This window comes from Chinchilla lanigera, unplaced genomic scaffold (assembly GCF_000276665.1).
Source record: "Chinchilla lanigera isolate Chin_1 unplaced genomic scaffold, ChiLan1.0 scaffold00094, whole genome shotgun sequence".
Lineage (NCBI taxonomy): Eukaryota > Metazoa > Chordata > Mammalia > Rodentia > Chinchillidae > Chinchilla > Chinchilla lanigera.
In genome coordinates this window covers 6251722-6263393 of record NW_004955495.1, presented here as the reverse complement: position 1 = coordinate 6263393, position 11672 = coordinate 6251722, and the positions used below count along the sequence as shown (strand labels likewise).

General features: G+C 60.0%; 1 protein-coding gene across 1 annotated transcript in view; it reads left to right on the top strand.

The window, feature by feature from the left end:
• The window catches only part of Onecut3 (one cut homeobox 3), a 21135-nt gene that overhangs the window by 4596 nt on the left and 4867 nt on the right, over nt 1-11672 (top strand). Inside the window, exon 4 of the mRNA XM_005406165.1 lies at nt 2-232. Within this exon, the coding sequence (XP_005406222.1) occupies nt 2-232 (231 nt within the window). The remainder of the gene's footprint in view (nt 1; nt 233-11672) is intronic.

Here is an 11672-nt window from a genome sequence, read left to right as displayed (position 1 = left end):
ATCAACACCAAGGAGGTGGCGCAGCGCATCACCGCGGAGCTGAAGCGCTACAGCATCCCGCAGGCCATCTTCGCGCAGCGCATCCTGTGCCGCTCGCAGGGCACCCTCTCCGACCTGCTGCGCAACCCCAAGCCCTGGAGCAAGCTGAAGTCCGGCCGCGAGACCTTCCGCAGGATGTGGAAATGGCTCCAGGAGCCCGAGTTCCAGCGCATGTCCGCGCTGCGCCTCGCAGGTAGGATCGCCGCGCTCGCCGCCCGGCCCTGGACACCCGGGCCCCTCCCCACGCCCCGGCCGTGCGCCTCTCCAGCCGGGACCCGCCCGCCAGAGGCTACACTGAGATCTGAACCTCTGCGTGTTCGTACCGTCGCCAAAAGGGAGAAAGGAGTGGTGCCGCCATCCCCCTCCCCCGTCGCCGCCCTTGCCCCTTTGGGGACGAGCAGGGGTCTCTGGTCGCCTTTGCCCTGCTGGGAGAGTCGGCGCGCTTCCGGGCGCAGCGCCCAGGGTCGCTCATTGTGTGCGCGCGCTCCTGCCTTGGGGATAGGGGTGCTGTGCCCCCGGACCAGCCGCTGCTGGTCCCACTCCCAGAAGAAGGGGGTCCCACTCCCCTTCTTTCCGAAGGCCCTGGAAAGAGATCGCCGAGCCTCCAGCCTCGGGCCACCGAGCGCCGAGTCTGTGCACGGACCCTGGCGCCGCTGCAGCTGGGGCCCGGCGGTGCTCAGCCCCTAGCCCCGGCGCGCTCTTCTTTGTAGCTCGGCCCCTGCGATCGATAGCCCCCTCCCCCACTCCGGCCGCTGGCAAAGGTCACCCGAGAGTGGCGGGGGAGGGGCGGCCCGGGGGACCCTCGGCTCGCGCGGCCCGGAGGCCTTCACACCGGCCGGCCGCCCCCGCCCGCCTTCGCTCAGGCCTCGGGCGTGCGCGCCGCGGCCGGCCTCCCTTTTGGGGTTTTGTCTCTCCGGTTTCCACTCCTCTGTGCGCGGACGAACCCATGGCGATTTATTGCCCGCTTGCCCTCCGTCCTTCTCCTGTCCTCCCGGGCCCACTCCAAGTGCTGCCCCCTGGGGACCCAGCTCCCTCCTCCCTCCCAGCTGACACCCGCCGGGTCTACACCTGCCCCCAGCCAGGAAGCCGGCCCAGGACCCAGTATCCTGCGGGTTTGTGGGGGGCAAGAAAGAGAGCCCCCCTGCCCTAGGGAGCGGCTATTTCCCTTTTGGTGTTGGGGAGCGGGCTGTGCACCCCGGGCCTCAGCGACAATAGCAGCTTCCAGCACCCGATCGATCGCTCGGCTTCTTTCACACAAGGGCGAGAAGGGCGGGGACTGCCAGGGTTCCAGCAGGAAGCCCCAGTAGTGGGTGACACGGGGGGGGGGGGGGGTGTGTTCCCCGCCCCGCTTCCCAAACGTCAGGGCTGACCCCCTGCAGCCCCCCCCCCCCCGCCCCCCGCGCGCAGTCGACTCCCTTCCCCACACCCCAGGCCAGCGGCACAGCCAGCAGCCCCGCGCTCGCCTCAGTTTCCCTCTCCTGCAGAGTCTGGCTGGAGTCTCCTCCGGGACTCCTGGATCCGCTTCGGGCCTTGGGAAAATAAACTGCTGTTTGAGTGCAGCAGGTACCTAAGTCCCTGGGGAGGTGGCTTGGAGGGCAGTGGAACCGGCTACCAGGATGCGGGCTGTGTCACCTGTCCTGTGTATCCCCCTCACACACGGAGGGACACACACATTCCCACCAGGGACGCTCGGTCACACCCACGCTCAGCGACAGGTGAGCTGAGGGGGCGAAGAGCTCTGACCCAGGTGAGGGGGCGAAGAGATGCCCTGGGGCGCTCGCCAAACAGGGGATCCACACATCGCCTACCCATTGCCCACCGCTGCCTCCTTCCTGCTGTGTATATTGGACGCAGGCCACCATGTGCCCTTCCCACTCACCTTGTGCGTCCCAGATGACCCCTTAGCAGTTCCGGTGCCCCGCTGCCTCGCTGGCGGTTGAATCCTTTGCACTGAGCTCCATCCCCAGCCCTTGGCCACTTTTTATTTTGAGACAGGGTCTCACTAAGTTGGCTGGGCAGGGTTCCAACTTGCAATGCTCCTGCCTCAGCCTCCCAGAGTTGCCCCTATGACAGGCTTCGTTAGTGGTGTTTGAATGTCATGTTTTGGGGTCACACAAATGGTCGGCCAGAGCGTCACAGAGACCAGCCGCCAGCCAGCTGCCAAGTGGCACAGATGGGACCTGCCGCCAGGCAAATGGTGCTCACCCAACACTGAGATGCAGGTACCAGCAACCCCGGGCCCCTACTCAGTTCTGCCCGCCCCCACTGCCACCTAGACCACCATGCTCCTCTGCCTGCTGCGGCTGTGATTACAGGCGGGGAAACTGAGGCCGTGTTTACCTTGGCACTGCTTCCTGACTTGCAGCGGCAGCATCTCAGCTCCCCCAGCCGAGTTCCCCACTTAGGAAACAAGACTTAGAATGGCAGCCCTGGGGCAGGACATGGGGTGCACACTTGTCATCCCAGCACTCTAGGAGGCTGAGGCAGGATGATGGCAAGTTCAAGTCCAGACTGGATGTCTTAGTGACTTAGCAAGACCCTATCTCAAAGTAAAAAAATAAAGGGGCTGGGGATTTAGCTCAGCGGCACAGTGCCTGCCTAGCAAGCGTGAGATCCCCGTACAATTCCCCGTACCGGAAAAAATAAATAAAGTAAAAAAATAAAATGGGTTGGGATGCAGCTCAGTGCAAAGGCCCTGGGTTCCATTTCCAGTACTTAAAAAAAAAAAAAAAAAAGCACAACAGGTCAAGAGAGGGGGCTAACCTTCGCGCTAATGAACTGGACCCACTCGGCCTGCCCCCTGCTCTGTCTGGGCCATAGCCCCGGCTGTGACCCTGCCTCACCTGGGTGTGCCTGGGGCCTAGTCTACCCTGTGGGCTCCGCCTGGGAGGCAGAAGTGGTGGCCTAGGGCAGCCGGGTAATTAGGCCCCGGCCAAGGCCTTTAGTTCCGGTCCCTGCGCAAATGAAAAGTGGTTAAGTGGTGGCAAATCGCGGCGGTTAAGGGGGAGGCGGCCAGGCGCGACCCATTCACCACGAGGCCCAGCGTGGTGACAGCCCCCAGCACGCGCAGGAGAGGCTGCCTCGTGCCACCAAGGACCCGCCTGTGTCGCCTGCACCCCAGAGTCCTGACCCACGGGCAGCGACGGCCAAGTCCCCGCGTGCTGACCCCTTCTTGGCCTTGACAGTATCCACAATCTTCAGTGTCCTGCCGGGGAGAGATCAGGCCGGTGAAGGACAGGCATGGACAGGAGGGAGAAGGACAGACACACTGGCTGTGGAGGGAGAGTGAATGAAAATAGATGGGAAGAGAATCAGACAGACAGACAGACAGGCAGACAGGCAGACAGAGGGCCAGGGATATAGCTCAGTGGCACAAGCGCCTGCCTGGCAAGCATAAGGTCCTGAGTTCGATTCCCAGTACCAAAAAAATAAAAATAAAAAAAAATATATACTAGTTGTGGACGTGACTATTCTGAGGCAGTACCGAGATGAACAGACAGACAGACGGAGACGGAGAGCCCAAGAAACTGGCAGCAGAAAGGCAAGACAAGGGGTCAAGTTCATGGGTCTCCCTGGACCCTCTGCTCCCAAGGCCCCCCAAACAAGGCCTCCTTCCGCCCCTGGATCACAGGGTAGGAGACAAGAGCAGCGTCCGTGATTTCTTTATTTGCCAAGAAACCCAGCAAAGACCTCAGAACCCCAGTCCCCGCTTTGTAGCCTGCGTGCCTCGGTTTACCCATCTGTAAAATGTGTGTTTGGGGCGAGGGGAGCCAGGTTCTGGCTGTGACACTGTACAGGACTCTGGCCCCCGACAGGCCAAAGCCCATCCTACAGCCCCCCCGTCCCGTTTTCACGGGCAGGGAGCCCCAGCGTCCTCCTTCCCGCTCGCCCCAGCAGCAGCTCAAACTGTGGCTGTGGGAGAGGGGCTGGGGGAGGCGCGGCCGGCCGGCTCCTCCTGGGGTGGGGGCGGTCAATGACTTCGAATTACCGTCTCTAATTCATCACCGTCTGGTCGATAGCTTCAGCCGCCTTCAAATATTGTTTAAATTGCAACTCAGGAGGAAAAGTATTTTTTGTAACTGATCAGAAAAATATACATATATGTAATAAAATATCCAAGGGAGGCAGTGGAAAAGGAGCCGGCTTATTCTCCTCCTCCTCCTCCTCCCCCAGAGGGAGGCCGGTGAGGGCCGTGCAGACCAGGTGGGGTACAGGCAGCGAGGGACCCACGGCGACGGATTCTTAAGCCCTAAGTGAAGTGAATCATCCCGAGGACAAACCTGGCTGTCTCTATACCTGAGCACCGGGCGGGGCTGTGGGGTCCAGAGGTGACGCCGAATCTGAACTGGTGGGGGCTGGGCTGGGGGGCTGCCAGGCTCTAGGGGTCAAGAGGGGCCCAGCAAGGAGAGGAAAAAGAGCCTCGCCCACCTCGAACCCCACTCCGCTCCATCCAGGACAGACTGGAGATGAGGCAGCCGCCAGCAGCTGGCCACATCCCAGGAGCACCTGCGCCCCTCACCCTTAATTAAAGACCCAAGCTCCTGGCAGGGCGTGGGGGGCACACCTGTGACCCCAGCACTCTGGGAGGCTGAGACAGGAGGATCACAAGTTCAAGCCCAGCCTGGGCAACTTAGGGAGACTGTCTCAAAAATTAAAAATGAAAAGGGGCTGCAGGTGTAGCTCAGTTGCAAAGGTCCTAGGATGAATCCCCAGCACTAGGAAAAGAAGGAAAGGAGGGGAGAAAGAGGAAAGAAGGCAGGGAGGGAAGATCTAACCTGGGCTCCATCTGTCCCTGACTGAGCCTCAGTTTCCTCATCTGAGAAATGGGCACAATTAGGAGACAGCTCAGAGTGGACAGTGGTGCTGGGTTCCTCCTCATGGGAATGGGACATGTGGGTACTCACAGTGAAAGCATGAGCTAGGGGAGACCCCGATGTATGGGAAGGTTCTAGGTGACCTATATATGTCCTGTTAGACAGGGCCCCTCACTGACATCAAAGAGAAGCCCACAGAGGAATCTGAGGGAGTCACCTCTTGCTTGCAGAGAGGCTGTGGCTGGCATCTGGCTCCTTTATCCTCAGTTCTTCTTAGATTAAAGTCCTAGCACGGCCAATCCATCTGCAATCTCCTATTGCTGTGCTCCCTTGCTATCAACCATTACCACTCTAGTCTGAACCACCCCTGCCTTTCTGCCATCTCCTCATTGCTGGCCTTCCAGCTCCACCTCACTCCTGGCTGCCTTCTCCCCACAACCCAAGGGGGCTTTTTATGCCCCTTTGGAGCTTGTCATTGTCCCCTATTTCATTGTCCCCAGCCTGAGTGGCTCTCAGGACCCCCTAAGAAGTAGAGACAGCTTTCCGTCACTGCCTGCAGCGCCCTGACTTCCTAACTCTCTGCCGTGCCGGTGGTCGGCAGGAGGGCCTGGGACGAAAGCTGCAGGTAGGAAGGTCGGGCGGCGATGGGGTGAGGCCGGGCCCTGCAGCCTCTTTGTGTTCAGCCAGCAAGCGGTGGCTTAGCCAGGGGAGTGCGAGCTGGTTTGCATCCAGTTTTTAATTAAATATAGACCCTGATCAATACGGAGAGCAGAACCAGTGGGGGAGGGGAGTCTGGGCCCAGGGCCAGGGGGGCTGGAGACCTACGTGACCCTCACGGGCTCGGACACCTGCTGCCTCGGTTTCTGCTCTGCCAAGTGAAGCCTGCCTGTGAGCAGGGCTGTGAAGTCGGAACCCTTTTAATTTTAATTTTTGGAACCTTTTTATGAAGGAGTCGGTTGCTTTGTTTCTTTTGAGAGTCTGCCTATGTAGCCCAGGCTGGCCTCGAACTGAACTCGCTGTGATCCACCTGCCTCAGCCTCCAGAGCGCTGGGATTCCAGGCCCGCGCTCACCACACTTGGCTTCTCCGGGTCTTGCCGCGTAGGCAGATGTGGCGGGTGTTGGGAGACCCCCAGACTTACCAAGTCACAGAGCAAAGCTACAGATTCGCAGCGGAGTGGAACAAGGGATGCCTGTCCCGAGTCGAGCGGCTCAAGCCACAGGGCGGAGCTGCTGTGCGGGCAGAGGGTCGCGCCGGCCGCGGGACTGGGTCGGGAAAAGGAGACCCCTCGCGTTCCCAACGCCCTTGCGCGCCCGCGGGGTCGGTTGGCGGGGTGTCCGCGCCTCAGTTTCCCCACCTGGAAGGCCCTGCAGGGGTCGGGAAGCCGCAGAGCCCGGGACAGCGCGCTCCACAGGTCGCTGCTCAGGACCCGCAGGCGCGGGCGCCAGCACGCACGCGTCGCTCCTCGCGCACCGGCACCGAGCTGGGAGCAGACCCGGACCTCACCGCTCCCCTGGGGCTCGGGTCCTCCTCCGGGTCTGTGCGCCCAGGCCTGTGCTCGCCCTGCAAGTCTCCTTCTGTTTTCAATTCTTAGGCAGGGAGGGGAAAAGAGGAAATTCTTTTTTCTTTCTTTTTTTTTTTTTTGTACTGGGGACTGAACCCAGGGCCTTTGCACTGAGTGCCATCCCCAGCCCTCTTAATATTTTATTTTGAGGAAGAGCCTCGCTAAATTTCCCAGGCTGGGCTGAAATTTGACATCCTCCTGCCTCAGCCTCCCGGGTGCTACCACAGCTGGTCTCTCTACTTTTTTTTGCAGGGAAGCGGGTACTGGGGATTGAACCCAGGGCCGTGGAACTGAGCTACATGCCCACCCCTTTTTATATTTTTTACTTTTGAGAAAAGGTCTGGCTAAATCGCTAAATTGCTGAAGCTGGGTTGAAATTTGCAACCCTTCTGCCTCAGCCTCCCAGCATGGCCAGGCTTCATTTCCCTCCTTAAGGGCACAAAAGAGCCTGGGATTGCTATGTCTTCTCTCTCTGCACAGCCAGGAGGTCCCTGTGACTAAACAGAAGTAACCCCAGCCAAGCAAGGAGGTGCATATCTGTCATCCCAGCTACTGGGGTGGCTGAGGCAGGAGAACTGAAAATTTAAGGCCAGCCTAGGCAGCTTAGAGACCCTGTCTAGAAATCAAAAACTGAAAAGGGCTAGGGATGGAGCTTCCCTGGTAGAGCTTCTCTGGTTCAGGTCCCAGCGCAGTGAGGCCAGGGAGAGGAAGGGCGGGCATCCCAGCCCTTTGGCCTGCCCTTTTTGCTAGCTGCCTAGTATTCTACCATTTGCTCCATTTGCTCCTGGGCTCTTTATGTTTAGCTGCTTTCCTGCCCCACCTTCATTTAGGCCGCTGGGACTCATTTTCGTCACCGTCACCGTGGGGTTGTGGTGACTGAGATGACGTCCTGGGGGGGGATCACTTTGCCTGAGTTTATCTGAGGATTAATTTCCTAATAATTGGAATGTTGGGCCAAGCTCCTTCCCTCTTCTGGGCCGGCCCCTTGTCCTTTCGCTTATCACCCGCTCCCTTCCTGTCATCGTTTGCAAATTCATTTCCCGCTGCCTGGCTGCTTCGGCAGGGGACGCTTTTTTTTTTTTTAAATCCAAGCTGTGTGGCGCGTGCGCAGAGAGCGTGCGGGCGTCTCCGGACTCTGTCCCTGCGTGAGGGTCTCTGTCGCTAAGTGCCCGAGTCTCCCTGCCCCTCCCCGTAACCTGACAGAGCCACGGGGGGGTGGTGGCCTGTGAGTGGGTGAGGACCCCCCTTCTCCATAAGACTTTGAAAGGCTGAGAACTGATTTGAAAATGCGGTCATTAAATTCCTTGGGGAGGGGGGAGAGCGAACTGGGGGGAGGGGAGGGGGAGGAGGGGCGGCGGCCGCGCCGGGCTGGCGGGGGCTGGGCCTGGAGAAGACTGCACCCTCCGCACTTCTCCTGGAAATCCCATTTCTTTCCTTTCTCTCTTTCTTTTGTTGTTTGTTTTTTTTTTGAGACAAGGTCTTCCTGTGTAGCCCAGGCTGCCCTCGAGCTCGCGCGACCTGCCTGCCTCGTCCTCCCCAGTGCTGCAATTACGAGGCTTGTGCCACCTCGCGCGGCTGGGACCTCCACTCGGGCCTCCCCAGGGGTGCAGGGTGTAGCCAAAGCGAGGCAGAGGATTTGCTCGGGATGGGTCCCCGCTGTGTGACCTTCGCGGAATCGCCCACTGTCTCTGGTCTGGAGAGGCGGGGGTGGTGGTGCTGAGGCAGCCCAGCCACTGGGGGGGGACACCAGTGCTCCCCACCTCTGGGGCCCCAGCAGCTGGTGGCCGGGCTGGACAGGTCGCCAAGGAAACCAGTCATCATCGCAGCCGGGAGCAGACAGCGGATTGAGCGCTGCTCCGTGGCCACCGAGCCCGAGGAGCTGTCGTAGAGCGGGAGGGGGCGGGGGCCGCGGGTCCCGCTGCGGGTCCCTCGCTCGCCGGGACGGGCACACGGAGCAGCTCGAGAAGGGCTGAGGCACTGGGCGGAGGCCCTGGAGAGAAGGACAAGAAGGGGCCCAGGGCAGTCGCTCAGGCGTCTCCCTTCTCAGCTTCCAGGAACCGTCCTCCCTTTTCCCGCTCTGAAATTCGGGGTTCTTCCAGCACCGGGGACTCAGCTCCATCCTTCAGACCAGGGTGACCCCACGCATCACCGCCTCCCCACTACGGCACCCATGCACTCCATCCCCAGTGCTCTGAACAGAGTCAGCCCTCTTCTTTTACTTTGTTTTTTTTTTTTGTTTGCTGTTTGGATTTTTGAGCCAGGCTCTTATTACATAGTTCAGGCTGGACTCGAACTCACAGCGATCCTCCTGCCTCAGCCTTCTGAGTGCTGGGATCACAGACGTGCGCCACCTTGCTGGATTGGCCCCCTGGTTGGACAGCAAAGTGTCTCAGCCTCAGCAGCTTCCTGAACAAGCTCGAGGTTATCAGGGTCAGGGTCACCATCCCCTGCCCACAGCCTCAGGCTCCCCCCCCCCACCCGCGCCTGCCTGACAAATGTCCGATGGCCAGACAGAGGCGCGGGGTGCACAGGTCTGCTCTGCGGTTCACTCACAGCCCCTGCATGATGGAGCCATCACCCACTTACAGACAGGGATGCCACGGTCACCGCAGCCACTGGATAAATGTCCTCAGGTGACAGCGTCCTCAAAGCCTGAGGTGCAGGTTCGCTCTAGAGGGGGCTCTAGACAGAGCAGACGCAGCAGCTGGAGATGGAGTCGCTCTGCCGCCATGTCCTCCTCGGCCAGCTCCCCCAGGCCACCCCGCCTGCTCCCGCCCTCCCACGCTGCAGGCTCTCGCTAGTGTCAGGGTCACAGTGCTTCCTGGTCTCATCCCAGTAACAGCCCAGCCCAACCCAGAGTCTCTGATGGCGGAGGGGGAAGAGAGGGAAGAAGGGGAGCGGAGGGTGCGGGGAGGAGACGGGAAGACAGGGTAACCGGGGAGATAGTGTCTTTCAGGCCTATCCAAGGATGATGGGATTAATAGAGGAGTGTCAGGCCCCACAGGATCAGGGCAGAGCCACAGCAAGGGATGTGGCCAAAGGACCCAGAGGAGGGACCTAGCATGGCCCTGCAGCGGAGTTAAAGGAACAGACCTCCTGGGAAAAGGGCCAGTGTAGCTGGGCACTGAGGGATGTGTAGAAGTTCTCTGGTGAGACAGTCCAACTCCTTTCTCCTGAGATCAGTTTCTCCAGCTGGGTCCTCTCTTGGAAGATTCCAGAGAGCCCTCCTGTCAGAGGCAGAGGTACCGCAAGACCTCGAAGAAAGTAGGACCCTGGGGTAGCTTCTCTTAGGGACCTTCAGATGTCATCTCAGCCTAACTTCACTTAGGAGGAGGTCTACACCCAGACACAGTCCACAGGGGATGGATCTGACTCCTTCCTGGGCCTGTGGTCTGCTGACCCCCGAAACTTGCTGGAAAGGCAAGAGGCAGGGGCTCTGTCTTAGGGCAAGTTCCGGGAGTCTGCAGAGAAGCCCCCTAAGGTCTACTGGGAGGTCCCCCGTCGCTGCCCTTTGCCCCTATCCATAGAGCCCGGCTGCGGTGGAGACGGCTTCCCTCTGCTGGACGCAGCGGGAACTGCAAGGTCTCGGTGGGGCAGGGGCGCTCTGAAAATAAAATGGTGTTCTTGTTGCTGTGGAGACTGAGGACAGCTGCTGGGACCTGAGCCAGCCCGGCTCCCTATCCTGGGCGCCAGCAGAGGATGAGAGACAGGCAGGGCTAGTGTTCTAAGGTCAGAGCTGTTCAAGGGGTCCGCCTGATCTCAAAGGCTCAGTCTGTGGGGGCTGGGAGGGTGCGAGTGCAGGCTGGAGAGAGGCCGGCTCCTCCCCCTCTGGGGCACAGGATGTAGCAGGCCCCTCCTCCTCAGTGCCCTGGGAAACATAAGAAAGGGAGAAGCTGGGCCTGGTAGCGCGCGCCTGTCATCCCAGCACTGTGGGAGGCTGAGGCGGAAGGATCCCAAGTTCAAGGCTAGCCTGGGCAACTTGGCAACTTAGCTAGATCCTGTTTATTTTCTATAAAATTTTTTTTAAAAAATATTAAAAAGTCTGGGGATGTGGGTCAGTAGAAAGGCCTTGGATTCAATCCCCAGTACCTAAGGAACAAGGAGGGTGGGGGGTCAGCAGGGCCCGCGTTGGGCAGGGCCTCCCAGGGAGGAAGGTGTTGAGGCAAGGCGGGCAGAGGGCGGAGGACTTGGAGAAGCGCGTTGTGAGAGGGACTGCAGATGCAAAGGCCCTAAGGTTGGATCAGGTGGAGCCATGCAGCTTTGGGGGAGTGACCCACCCTGCACCCCGGAGCAATCTGAGGTCCCTCGACAGTCCCACGCGTCAGCCCAGCAGGCTGCACCTCTGACTGTCGTGACATGTGGGGCTGCTGTCCATCCCGGGGCACAGCCCTCCTCGCCCTGTGCTGGGGCTGGACCACTGGGTGGGGCTGTAAGCTGTGGGTGAGAGAGGGGAGATGGGCCGGTACTGCTGCCGCGGTCATGGTGCTCGTGAAGAGAACAGGATGAGGAGGATGACACGGACAGTGACATGGCTACTGATGGGACTGGAAGTAGTGACTGGGAGGAGGAGGCAGCAGAGAAGGAGGCGACAGAGGAGGAGGAGATGGAGGGGGAGATGGAGGAGGTGATGGAGGGGGAGATGGAGGAGGGGATGAAGGAGAAAGTGATGGAGGAGGAGGTGATGGAGGAGGGGGTGGAGGAGGAAATAGAGGAGGAGGAGGTGATGGAGGAGGTGACAGAGGAGGAAGAGATGGAGGAGGTGATAGAGGGGGAGGTGATGGAGGAGGAGGTGGTGGAGGAGGAGGTGGAGGAGGAGATGGAGGAGGAGGTGATAGAGGGGGAGGTGATGGAGGAGGAGGAGGAAGTGGAGGAAGTAATGGAGGAGGAGATGGAGGAGGTGATGGAGGAGGAGATGGAGGAGCAGGTGATGGAAGAGCAGGTGATGGAGGAGGAGATGGAGGAGGAGGTGATGGAGGAGGTGATGGAGGAGGAGATGAAGGAGGAGGTGATGGAGGAGGAGATGGAGGAGGTGATGCAGGAGGAGATGGAGGAGCAGGTGATGGAGGAGGTGATGGAGGAGGTGATGGAGGAGATGGAGGAGGAGGTGATGGAGGAGGAGATGGAGGAGGAAGTAATGGAGGAGATGAAGGAGGTGATAGAAGAGGAGATGGAGGAGGAGGTGATGGAGGAGGAGATGGAGGAGGAGATGATGGAGGAGGTGATGGAGAAGGAAATGGAGGAGATGGAGGAGGAGGT